The 13,682-nt window shown below is 40.3% G+C and overlaps 1 protein-coding gene across 1 annotated transcript in view; it reads left to right on the top strand.

Moving 5' to 3' along the window:
* snap91 (synaptosome associated protein 91) overlaps positions 1 to 6,204 on the top strand; it is a 50,480-nt gene extending 44,276 nt beyond the window's left edge. The window contains exons 22-29 of the mRNA XM_022753561.1: positions 1,116 to 1,358; positions 3,379 to 3,576; positions 3,671 to 3,689; positions 4,250 to 4,340; positions 4,506 to 4,601; positions 4,744 to 4,878; positions 4,994 to 5,082; positions 5,828 to 6,204. Of these exons, the coding sequence (XP_022609282.1) occupies positions 1,116 to 1,358; positions 3,379 to 3,576; positions 3,671 to 3,689; positions 4,250 to 4,340; positions 4,506 to 4,601; positions 4,744 to 4,878; positions 4,994 to 5,074 (863 nt within the window). The 3' untranslated portion in view covers positions 5,075 to 5,082; positions 5,828 to 6,204. The remainder of the gene's footprint in view (positions 1 to 1,115; positions 1,359 to 3,378; positions 3,577 to 3,670; positions 3,690 to 4,249; positions 4,341 to 4,505; positions 4,602 to 4,743; positions 4,879 to 4,993; positions 5,083 to 5,827) is intronic.
* The last annotated feature ends 7,478 nt before the right edge of the window (positions 6,205 to 13,682 follow it).

The following is a 13,682-nucleotide window of genomic DNA, read 5'->3' as shown; positions in this document are numbered from 1 at the left end:
AAAAAAAGCAGTGCACATTTTGCTCATTCAGTATGTATAGTGATCAGTGGTGGAGGAAGTATTGAAATCATTTACACCACACTACAACAATGGAGAAATACTCCTTTACAAGTAAAAAATCCTGCATCAAAGACCAAGTGTTAAGTCAAGTATAATCACCAGAATGTGCTGAAAGTATCAAACGTAAAAGTGCTTGTGATGCAGAAAAATGTCCCGTGTGACTAATGTATTATTATGTATGGCATTACATCGCTAAGACTTCAGTGCATACACAGTATTTTATCATTGCGGCCGGTTCAGATGGAAATCAGTTTAACTACAGGGTCACAAGAGAAATCTTAGGGCCCATAAAATGGTTAATAGTTAAAATAAAAAAAAAGTTCTGCCACAGAAATGTTTTTTGAAATTTGTTTGATCGACTTTTCTCTACTCTTTACTTTTCAGGTCACAAGTCTTTAACAGCGTGTTGTTCAGGATTATCATATCTTTTAATGTAACATCTGAAACTGAAATAAACCAGTAACTATAGCTGCCAAATTAACAGTACAATAATATCCACTGAAAAATAGTGAAATAGAAGTGTAAAGTACAAAATGTATATACATATTCAAGTAGATTACAAGTACTTCAAAATTGTACTGAGGTATTTATTTTTTATTATTACAATTTGAAGTATAGTACTGGATAACATACTTAATCACCACCCACCTCTGACATGATCTTTATATTGTAATATTTTCTCATTTGTTAGAACATTGATTTCAGATTGATGATGCAGATTTTCCATCTATTTTCTTGTCTTGCTGTGGTTTACTGTTACTTTAATTTGATTCATACATTTCACATATTATTTTCAATAGGATCTAGTGTAGTTGCAGTTGTAGCTGGTTGAGTCATTTATCTTTATGTTGCTACTATCTGCTTCTGCAGTGATCAACCTTTGCCCAGATGGATAACCAAAATTTTATTTTGCTTTTAAGATGTCTCATATGCCATCTGTTGTGTCGGTAATCAAATTTAAAGTGTGTTTGTCATGGAATTAGGGCGATTCTGATATGAAACAGCACTACATGCATCTTTCTTACCTAATGTTTCTTGTCTGTTTCGTCCCTCAGGCCTCATGTCCCCCACCCTGGCCCCCACTGCCGCCCCAGCTCTGGCTCCCTTGGCTCCAGCTCCAGCTTCAGCTCCGTTGCAGAATGACCTCTTGGAGTCAGGCTTTGACGCCCTGGGCTCCCTGCCCTCTCCAACCCCACCCGTACCTGCTGCAGTTGCAGCAGTACCAATAGTGCCAGCTCCAGCAGCACCAGAACCTGTCACTGCCACGCCAGCGCCCTCTGGTGGCTTTGATGCTTCAAGTAAGTGGATCATCAGTTCTTGTAAAAGATTTCTTTTCCCTCTTTGCCTCATTTAAGTAATGTGACTCACTGTCATGCCATGTGCAATGTCAAATATCAGAAAATTTCAAAACGTCTTTTGTTAATATTTGCACAGGTCTTCTGCTTGATGTGCATTAACCTGGTCTGCTTTATTAAGACTGCACTATCTTAACGATGGATCTCCTCCTGCTGAGGGCTTGACTACTGCATGAATGACACACTGACGTGCTGCTGTCACTGTCCTCCTGACATAAAATTGTTCTTTCTGCCGACTGCTTAACTCCTCGCGCTTCTCGCTCTCTCGCTCTCTCGCAATGATTTTTCTTTTTCTTTCTTCCTTCTCTCTCACTTTCACAAATGCTGTGCTTTCTCCACCTCCTGCTCATTCACACCCATGCTCCACAATCTTTCTTTTTTTCTGTATTTTTTTTCCCTTTCTTTCTGCTCCACACCTTTACGGCACTGCTTCATTTTTTATCTCCTCTTTCACCTCTGATCACACCCCCTCCACTCGGCTGGGTCATTGTTTGCTTCTTCTAATCTGTAATTGGTGAGTTCAACCCCGCAGTTCATTGCAGCATGTGCTGTTTAGATAAATCCCCCCTTCTGCCTCTTTTAAGGTTGTGTCTATTTTAGCATGTTGCAAAGTGACCCCGTTTGACTCGTGCATGAGACGCAACCTACTGTTGTGTATGTTTGCACAATGCATTTTTATTTTGCTCTGTCTTTTAGAGCAGTGGCTCTTACAATAACCACATGCCATTAAGGCCCGAGTCATGCGTGCAGTCGAGTCTGCAGGTTTTCATTGCAGTTCTGAAGGACTACAGCAAGACCTTCCATTGATATACTTTTCCAAGTGGCCCATTGAATAGCATCACATTGTTGTGAAAGCTTTTATTCTTTGGCAACTGCTAAGGTCAGATTCAAGAGAACCGAAGAATCCTGCACACTGTCCATTACTTGAACTCACTTTTATTAAGATAGTATTTCAGTCCTCAGACATTCACCAGGCAAAATTCATACACATAAACAGCAACATGCAAACAACATATACATAAAAGGCTGCAGGCTTTCACCTGGGGAAAATCCACCAATCAGAAGACACCATTATAACCTTCCAGTATGCATGCAAATTAAGGTCAATGAGCTCCTAAAATACAAAAACAAACACGATACTGAGCTCTTACAATTGTAAAAATACAAATGGATAATAAATGTGCCAATATTATACAATATAAATTCACATTATGCATTGGGGCCATCTGCAGACATTAGATAAGATATTTTAGAAAGCAGTTCCATATTAAATCATGTTCATCTGATTAATGTCAAAGGAGTGAAATGTCCTAATACAGTCAGTTCAAGTGATGGACCATGGGTGGGATTCTTTGTTTGTTTGTTTTTTTTATCTGATCCTACACACCTGGTGCATCAGAAACATAAAACTTACTTTAAATATGAAACCTTTACAGTTAGTGTTGGTTAGAGGCTGAACGTTCTGCTACTCTGGTGATAGTGTTAGAAGCCTGTTGAAGAGCCTCTAAACCATTAAAACTATTCCTATTCCTTGGTGCAGTGATTCACAGCCAGTGGTGCTTGTACACTAAGGGGTATTTCTGCAGTTAGTTGGAATGAAAACCTGTAAAGTCTTTGGCCTTGATGACACATGGTTCAAAACCAGTGCTTTATTCCAAAATCAGCCGGTGTCTAAATTCCTGAGATGTGACCATGTAAACTGACTGAGCAACTACCCACATGAGTGCAGTTGCTGTAGTTGTATCCCTTTGAATGCTGAGATATATTTACAGTCCTACATTGTGCATGCGATGCACAGGTGACTACCGATGCTGTCACAGCTGGACTGTCCCCCTCACCGTACCGTCCGGTCTCACTTCTGCCCTCTGCCCTCTGCCTGTGTTATAACGAGATTAGGGATTTGCAGGTTTGTAATCCGTGTTGTTTCTCTGATGTCCCGCCAACCCCCACCCTCTTCCCAAAGTGTTTGATGGATTAGGTGACTTGCTGATGCCCGCCATAACGCCCCAGAGTACTGGGGGCAGCACTGCTGGAAGCACAGCTGGAAGCATGGGAACTCCCATCGCAGGGGGAGGCATTGCAGCCGCTCCCCCCGCCACCCCACCTCCCACCAAAACCATTGGAGGAGATCTGGACTCGTCACTGGCCAACCTGGTTGGAGGTAGGTGGCAGCTTTTCATTCCTGAGTATTTCTTTTATTTAAAATAAATACTTAATAGAAACTTAACCTGTTCTTCTTTCTTTCTTCTGTTCAGACCTTGGAGTAAAGAAAAAGTAAGTGTGTGTTTGAATATAATTTAAATAGAATATTCTATAAATGCATGATGTTTGTGTAGACTTATACATTTTTGTGTGGATTCTATGGAGCTGAAATGCTTATGGACTGTGAAAAAGGAAATGAGATCAAAGGAGTTTTTGAAAATAAAAGAAAGTCTTAGAAGGCTGTCAATTATTTGTTCATATAAAATTAAAGGTTGCAATACTCTCAAGGCTGATGAAGAGCGCTGGTTCATCGTGCCTTTCATTTTTGAATCTATTTTTGAGAAACTGTTGCACAAGATTTTATCATATCAACTGCTGACTGAGTTTGCATCTCTCCTAAATGTTGTTTTGAGCAGATTTTTTAGATTTGCTTTTATCATCAATCATAGCCACCAAATTAATGAGTCTTAATCCATCTGGGTGTTTTCTAAGATCAAAACTTCACACAAATACTTTTGATTTCATTAGTATTTCAAATGAGCATAATTTGAGTCTGATTTGGACACAAATGTCAATAAAGTCCTGGCATTAGGACGGAGTCTCAGACATGTCCTGTGTTTGATCTGTTCTAGGGACCCGCAGAGTGAGAAGAAGCTGACAGGAGGCGCCAACTGGATGCCACAGGTGGCCCCCACAAGCTGGGCTACACCAGGAGCCCCCATGGTAAGAACAGCATGGACTCCCCCACCATGAGGTCACGCTTAATCCAAAAGCAGTTAATCCAACTGTGATGCAAACTGTTTCAGAACTTCTACAAGCTGTGTGTTTGTGATTAAGGTTTGAAGAAATTACAAGTTGTGCTGATGTGACCACTGTCTGTCCCTTTAGGCTGGTGCCACTTCTGGAGCTCCTGGGGCACCAGGAGCGGCTCCACCTGGTGGAGCCATGGTGCCACCAATGAGCGCACAGCCTGGCTTTGGCATGGTGAGCTTTAAGTTAATTTGTAGTGAAATCTCTCATGTACAAGTATATATTGTATTTCACCTCTAGATAATTGTGAAGGCTGTTGATTAATCTGTTCTGTCTTTAGAAATCCTAATCTACTGTGTTCTCCCTGCCTTACCAGCCTCCATCTGGGGGGACCGGAGCTCCCATGATGCAACCCATGATGGGACAGCCTATGATGGGACAGCCCATAATGAGACCTGCATACACAGGAGTGGCTGGAGCTGCACCTGGAGCGGCTGCGCCAGGGGCACCGGTAACAGACCACACACACTGAAACCCTCGGTTACCAATAGATTCATGTCAAAAAGATTCATGCTATTGTAAAAAGATGCAGTAACACTCACGCTCTGCTTTCCCTTCTTTCACAGCTTTCTCCAGGACCTGCAAGCCAGAGTCCCAAGAAGCCCAAGGACCCTCTGGCCGAACTCGATCTCAAGGACTTCTTATAACGCCCCAGGTGGGAGATCAGAACAGAACATATGGTATATACAGCACAATATGTACAATAGCAACCTCTGGCAGACTTGGATACATTCTCTTTGTGGTGGTTGATGCATCACTAGCTGCTACGTGTGTTAAAATACATTTGATGGACAGACGGATCAAATGGCTTATTTATGGTGATGACAAAGATGTTTGGAATCTTTCATTTGCCACAACAATGTTTAAATTGCAGATATGGAGACTTGTTTCCAAGTCCTAAGGATTGGTTTGGAGACTTGAGACATGACTTCAATGTAGAATAAAAAAAATGGAGTTGTTGAAAGAGTTTATTTTGTGTTGAAGGATGTCAGCCTTCCTTGATAGTTACTCTGCTACCAAGTATAGTACCTGCAGATACCTGCTCTTCTTTCAAGTAACCCTGAAAAAGTATGAGCCTCCTACTTATGGATGCCCCTATTAAAATAAAATCTACATTGGGTTTGGATGTTCCGACTGGTTTCTTTTCAATTAATTAACAAAAATTAAGTCATTTTAACAAAATGCGCTTTCTTGCACGCTTAACATTTAAATGAATAGTCTCAGAATTATTGAGAATTAAGCTGTTCATTAGCTACTCATCATTGCTGTTTAAAGGCCCATTTGGAGTGTGCATGAAATGGTTGAACCAAAATTTGCACTTTGCAATCATCTTGTCATTCTGTAGTGTCAAGACCCACAAGACTCTTACGGCGAAATGCTCTCTATTTCCTGTCTTCCAGCTGCTTCCTTCTCTGGAGCAGGGCCTTCTCACCTTTTACCTGGTGTCTGTCAACATCTCAGGATGCCAGCAATGTTCAGCTACTCAACCTTATAAGTCTCTTTTCTCCACCCCGTCCATGAACACCCCGCCCTTCTCCTGTGTGATGTCGTAGCACAAACTGTGAAAGTGAACCATAGCGGATTATATATGAATATAAGAGAAAAAAAATACAAGTGTGTGCTTATGTAGATGTACCAATCTTTTGTCTAAACAAAACCACACAAAACCCTGAAAAAAAGTCCACAAAAGTAAGTGAGAGAAAGTGAAGGCGTATGTGTTTAGACCTCTTTCTAGTGTTGAGTTGAATGATGGATGTGCTTTGGTGTCTTGAGCTCCACCCACCCACCCACCCCGTATTTTTGTCCCCGCCTCCTTATGAAGGGGGCGGAGCGCTTCTTTGTCCCACTCTGACTGGATATGAGTGGTAAACCAAGCCCCAGTAGATTTTCAGAGAAACATGTGGTGTGTTGTTTACAGGAAGGTCCTCTTTGATGTACATAGATTTCTCTGGCGAGGATTTCGTCTCTATTCTGTATGTCTGTTGAAGAGAAATATAAATGTGAATCTGACATGAAATTGTAAGAAGTTGTGTGAGTATCCTTCTATTTCCCATCATCATTTGAAAGTATTTGGAAACAAATATGAATACCGCTATATAATTAATATACTGTATATTAAGAAACAACTTCTACGGGCTTCAGAATCATACCAGACCAGCAAGTGATCCTTTTAGTTTGTTTCTTTTTGTACTTGTTGCTTATTTTTCTATGTTTGTTTTTTGTCTTATTTATATGTTCTGTTTCTATAATCAATAATCCTTCAGACTGCTGTTGATATTTGCTGGCATTGCTATTAAAAACATATCTTACAACTTACTTCCAGAGAAAACGCTTTACTTATTCATCATAAAGGTGAATTCAAACTGTCCTTCAATGTAACTGTAGAAGAGTCCACCTCGGATTTTGACACTTCTCACATCGGTATGTCTTTTCCTTGTATTTTCATTATAACTTATGAAGTCCAGGTCAGTATGGTTAATTTGTTTTTAATAATATATTCCATTGCCATACCAAACTTTGTGTTCAGACAGGTTCAGATTTAAATTATGTTGAGATGTGGTTTGAAATGGATTTTTAAATCCAACAGTTTTACAACATGGTAATCCAACAGGAAACACTCATGTGGCTCTTTTTACTTTTCAGTGTGACCACAAAATGCCATCACAAAAGTCAGATTCAGGAACAGATTAAAGGTACCCTGTTGATGTTTTTTAAAGTTATGTTTGCATTCACCGTTTCTTACCAAAAAATCTGTGTGTCCTTTAGGTATAATACGTGTGTTGAGAGCATTTACTTCCTCATTTTATTTTGAAAACCATATTGTTTACAAACAAAACGGGGACCCCCTCATCAAAACATTGCTTCATAGTGCTACTAGTGTTCCAACAGCGTCACCTTTACCTTTACCAGGGTACCTTTAAGCTTGACAAAAAAATTAGACAAAAAAAGATTGAGGTTTGATTGCTGTCTGAACATAAGGTTTTTCAAGTTGCTCATTTGATCATTGCTGAACTTTGGCCCATTGTCAGTGTAACTTCTGTAAACTGTATGTGGCCACATGGGAGCGGTCTCTAAAGACGGTCTGTAGAGGTCATTGTTGCATCTTCTAGCCCTGATCTTGTTCCCCATTAGCGTCTTTACACAAAGTACTTGTGTTGCTGCTGGCCTACAATGAAAACGGTATGTTCTAGTGTTGACATTCATGTGGACAGCTGAATAACGTCAGTCCAAGGTCCTGTGTTATAAATTACAGACAGTTCTAAAGATTACTCTGTGTATCATTTCAGTGGACTGTGTAAGCAACTGATTGTGAGAGTCAGATGAGATTCTGAGAAAATAATGGGAGATTATTGACATTTTTCATGACTGAGTTATTAAAATTGTATTTTTGTTTAGTTGTAAATTTATTTTATTTACGATGGCCCTCCCCAGTGCATGTAAGCCCTTTGAGATGCAATAAATTCAATGGCGGATTGAACTGAATTATTTTCTTTTCTTCTACAGTATATGGTTGATATGTCTGATTTAAAGAGAATTTCATTAACTTCAGTTCCACCTCATCAAAAGTACCACCTGAGCATGTGTCCATGAGCCGTAATGGTGGACTTAAAATTTGGCACAGGCCATCAGGAACCTCAAAATCATCATTATGTGTTGAGTGTTTTATGGTAATTTGATTAATTGCAAATCTGTTAAGGAATCCGCACTACAAAGTAGCTTAAAGTACAGATCACTGCAGGTCCTGCATTAGTACCTCATCCTGTGATTCCAGCTATCGAAGTCTAGTTTTTTTTGGCTGCCGGACAATTGGGCCGATGAGAATTTAAAAAATGCAGTTGAAAAACCAGCAGTATTTTGCCTTGGTTGACTGGCTCACAGTGTTTCTTTCAGTTCTTCTCAGACAGGGGTGGGAGGGGCCGTTTTAATATTACTGGCTTTGGTCTACCAAATAGTTCCACATATCCCTACCTCATAGCCAGTTACGTTTGGTCCACGTGGGTTTGTCCCACCCTCTTTCTGAAAGCTGCTGTCAATCAATTAAACGCGCCACATCAGAACGTGCACGCAACGGATGAAACGTGTAAAAAACATAGATTAACAAACAAGGGTGGTCCTGAAAAGTTGAGAGAGAAGAAAAAGAAGTCGTTCCAGGTAGGTGCAGCAAAGTGCCTCAAAATGACTGACTTATCATCTGGTGGTGCTGCTGCTAGTTCGACATGGGTAAACATGAGCCCAGCGAGACAGACAGCAGAGATGAGGGCAATAGCAAAGCAGCAGAGTCAGATCCAGCAATCCCCAGGGAGCTCAGGGAAAGCACCAGTGACATGGTAAAGTCAGTGATGACAAGGCTTATTTGGCAGTTTGCCGAGTACATCAGATCCTTCCACACCAGCACAGTGCCGGCCAGCACACCGGTACCCACTTGATGATTCTCCCGCCCTCTTCGCAGCAAAGCTCAGGTGGGGCAGTGGCACCCCTGGCTAGGTCTCTCCACCCTGAAAAGGGCTGAGCATCGTCAGCTGCTGTAAGTTTGCGCGGACCTGCAGGCTATGATCGACCACCTGGAGAAGACGACGAAGGCTCACATCCTCCCTAAACAGCAGTATACCTCTAATGCTTGCACTGCACAGGCAACAGTTGCTAGCCTCATGAGGGAGGAGAGGCCCTCCGGCAATCAGGAGCTCGTCTTGTAAAAAAACGATGCAGTGCCCTTTGTGTTAGTGGGACCAGATAAGACGGCAGTTAGTCATGTTCCCTCTGCAGGCCTCTGGAGTGCACATGGAGCACCCACAAGTTTCACCTTGTCAATTTCGGCTTGGGACAATACATCAGCGGGCAGACACAGACAGGGCAACTGGAGACCAAGGAAATCCTCAACATCAGTCTGTAGTCAGGTGTCAGTTGTTGATTGCACTCTTTGTGATATCAGGCTCAGTAACACTTTGGAAACTGGAGCTCCTGGTCAACGAAAAGCAACGTTCCAATGGTCATGAAAAAACTGTCATGAAATGTAAAATCACTGTACATGTTACAGGTCACAGACTGAGACTCATAGACAGATAAGGCTCCTGTATAAACAGGGAAAAGAAAAGGAGAGGTGACAGGTATTTGTGGTCAATGTAGCTCCTCTCAACAGATTCTTTATTTATCAATATGCTAAATCTTTTTTTTGGTCTGTCTTTGATTCTCTATATTCCAATGCTATTTTATCAATTATATGTTTATGTGGACAGAACACAGAACCTGAGATAATAGCACATCTCCAGCATCCACACCCACTAAGCACTGACTGACTCACGGAGGCTTATGTGGAAACAGACAATGTTTAAATGCATCAACATTTAACCAGGATACTAAAACTAGTAGAAGTTAGTCAGTTAACTTTCCTTACATGTGCACACGTTAACACAATTCCTGTCAGGAACAAACCCAGTAGCGTACATTCCTCCATGTAGACCCTTCTGATGGGAGTGAATAAAAATCCACTTGATACAATCTCACATAATTATACCAACAGAATAAACCAAAACTAAAAGTAACTTCTTTTCCTTTTTTATCTTATGATGCACATAATTGAAAAATATAAAGGGAAAACACAATAATTCTCTTACATTTACAATGGATTACGAAAATAAATATAAAAACAATTTTTATGACACAAAAGAAGCAGTTAAATTTGTACAAACATGTCTACCAGAAATAAAAGTACCTGAACATAAACTTGTCAGAAGAGACATTGATAGGGACAGCTAAATTGACTTGAGGCTGAATTCAACGCGGGCTTTTTTCAATTAAGGACACATTTCCTTAGCACATTGAAGGAGTACCCCCCTGGATGGCATTTTAATGTGTTTACATTAGACTTTCTTCCTTGTGTCTTTGGTCCTCCCCCAAAACTGAAACTAATAATTACTATTTAACATGAAATAGAACAACGAATGAAAGGTTGTTGTCCACACTTTTCCAGTGCTGAGACTGAGAAACGTGCATACTTGTACATTCAACTTGTTTTAGATATTTTTAAAGTGTTCATTTTATTTTTCAGTGTATTACCCGGAAGGAGAGACTTTAAGGTTTATGTGAATGCTATTATCATGTATGATAAAAGCATTGCAATTGGAACCAACATTGAAGATACAATTGATAAATTTTTTTTGGCATTGCAGACTTAAGGCGGTAAAACTCAAACACAGCGATACGAAGGTTAATTTCGAATTCTGACTACTGGTCATTACCTTTTTCTCCTTGTGCCTGATGTCCATGTACCAAAGCACTGCTGCACTTGATAACAAGGTGCACATTCTCTCCTGACTGGAGCTGCAGCCGGCAGTGGCACGCTGCTAGCCGGCGGAGTGGGAAGATCGAATGATAGGTAACTGTCCAGCATGTCCACACTTGGAGTTGCAGCAATTGGTTGTTGTCGCGTTTAACAGGGTTCTAGTGGTCTCCACTCAGGCCAATTTATTGGTAAGTAACACGGCTGCTTTGGTTAGGTTACTGGTAGGATGTTGAGCAGACATCAGTGTAGTGTAGTGTCTGTTTTATGAGATGCACGCCTTCTTTTTTCATCCACTTTCTGGTTCAACTGAAACACCTTCCGTTTAAAGTGAAATCCTCTTGCCCGGTCATAATTTTATAAAGGAGCGTTTCAGCTGTGTATATGAGAACATTTTACTAGTATGTGTGAAAGTGTATAATTTTTCAGTTGCTTGTTTAAATGTTTTTGTAAAAAGCTTTTCACTAGTATGTGTGTGAGGTTTTCAGTATAGTATGTTATTAAGTTTGGTTTCATATGTGCATGGTAAGCCTGAATAATGTCCCTGACTGCACCCCGTATTTTCGGGGTCAGCCCTATGTTCCCACATTTCTAAGAAAGTTTTGAAAATTAGGCCCTATTTTCCCACAGTCTTATATGTTCCCATAAGCCCATGTTCACACTAACCCGGGTAATATTTATCCGGTTAGCCCTTCCGTCCACATTAGAACGGTGCATTCCGAAACTGCAAACGATGCTTTACAAAAACGATCGATGAGGTGGATAAATGTTAAGATGCCGTGGAACGTGGATGCAAAGCGTTCTGAAAACGATTAGTGTGGATGGAGATCGTTTTCATTGTGAATGTGCATTTTTATATTTACCTGGGTTAATGTGGACAAGGCCTATGATTTTTCTCAAAAGGAAACCTTATAGTCTTAACATAGGGCTGTGGGAACATAGACACGCTCCCATATTTTCAACCGTTTTGTCTGCTGCATGCTTTGCAGAACCAGCGAGCTAGTTAAGCTCATAGCGAATTGTTTCGAAGAAGCTTAAATGAAAGCTGTCTATCCGCCTTGACTTGGGAATTGATTCAGGATTTGAGTAGAAAGACTTGAGGCTTACTTGTGACTTGCAAAAGTTGATCAAAATAATGCCTTTTTGTAAATTTGCTCTGACATTTTCACATGCCAGACAACTTTATTCATTGTAAATGCTCAGAGCTTTCAAAATCCACAACCCAGTTTGTAATGCGGGCTCTCTGTTTCCCCAATCAGGTTATTCAAAGGATATCACTTAATTTTGATAGGCTTTTTTATACTATGCATGACACAATGATGTATACACCATGCATCTCTAACAGGTGTAGGTGAGTTGATACTGGACACAGATGGCACCTAAATCTTTGATCCTCAACAGTACTTTCTTCAGCATAATAAACTTTGACACTCGGCAATAAAGTCAAGAAGAATAAGAATAAAAGTAATAATGTAATTTGAAAAAGAATGTTATGTTATAGAAATTTTTCATTTTCCTACATGTTTGTTATGTGCTTAATTCTGGTAATTCATTTAATTTGCAACATGTCGTATGGTGAAACCAAAGGCAAATTTCCACATTGTGGATAATAAAGTTTTCGTTTTCAGATTCGGATTCAGCTGCTGCTGTCTCAGACTGATTGTACTGTAGCTGAATAACTTTAGTCTGGTCATGGTACTAAGCTTTTGTTTCAATCGCTCTCTGTATCATATTTCAGTTGCAGGAAGTTACTGAAACAAAGATACATTTAGTGCCAAGACAAAGCTTTAGTGTTAAGGTGAAATAAATTACACACTACAGACAGTGAAAGTGCGTTAAATGTTTGTTTTACATTGAAACTAATTCACACACATTTGAAATGAAAGAGATACTGTGTAGCATATTTTGTGTAAAAAATAATGTTGACAAACTGCCTTACAATAAATACTAATGTTTTTTTGATTATTTGAGTATTACTAGATTCTGGTACATTAAAAGTTTTCACTTGATTGGTTCTGTTGGGATTTTACCAAATGGCGCAACCTCTGAGGCTGAAAAATGAAGCCAACACGAGACTACCAAAAACTGAAGTTCCTCAAATGGCAGAAATGAACATGTTTACAAGCCTGGTAGAAAAAACAGTTGTGGTCTCAAGCTAATGACCCCCTTCATGACAACTGTATGGGTGGTGAATTTTTATATAACCCACCGGTTTAAATTTTAGTAAGGCTTAAAGTTCTGCATAATTGAGAATGCGCCGATTTGAGTGACAGGTAGGTGAGCGTATTCCTGCTACAAGCTGGCAAGCACCGAAGTCTCGGCTCCACGTGTGCCCCTCCTCTTTGCCCATATTTGGTTTAGCTGGGAGTTTGGCGGAGTCAGTCACTGGCAAGATGGCAGCCCATCCTGCGCTTCAAAACCGCGCTTCAGAAATCTATGCGTGATGTCACGTATGCTATGTCCATCTTTTTTACAGTCTATGGAATTTACTCACCATAATTGGCTGGGGTTGGAATACTGTAAATTCATTGACGTATTACATGGCGTCTTCTGAAGGACCATCCAATAGGGTCGATTTCTCGAAGACTCTATCTAACATGCCACCTTTGAATGTGTGACCTCAAGCTTCCATGCACATGTCATTCACCTGTATTTGTGGTAGACTAAAGAATTTCCCCAACAACTCTGTCCAGGTTATCATTTCCTAGTATTGCATATGTCTGTGGCTGAATGCTGAGCCAATGTCTGTGCTTGTAAAAAGTTTTGACAGCTTACCCCCAATGCTTTGCCAGTTCAGTCCAAGACTTACTAAATGAGAGATTTGCTATCCTGAAATAATGTATCAAGGTTTGCCTTGATGTCTATTCATGAGAAGTGTAGGCAACACCACTTTACTATTCTCAAACCTGGTTCTTTGTCTGGTTTCAAAAGCATTCAGCAAAAAATGAGGACCATACAAGGACACTTATCTATTAACT

Source organism: Seriola dumerili, unplaced genomic scaffold (genome assembly GCF_002260705.1).
Source record: "Seriola dumerili isolate Sdu_G_001 unplaced genomic scaffold, Sdu_1.0 BDQW01000191.1, whole genome shotgun sequence".
NCBI lineage: Eukaryota > Metazoa > Chordata > Actinopteri > Carangiformes > Carangidae > Seriola > Seriola dumerili.
Note: the sequence above shows the minus strand (reverse complement) of the source record. Positions and strands in the feature narration are given on the sequence as shown.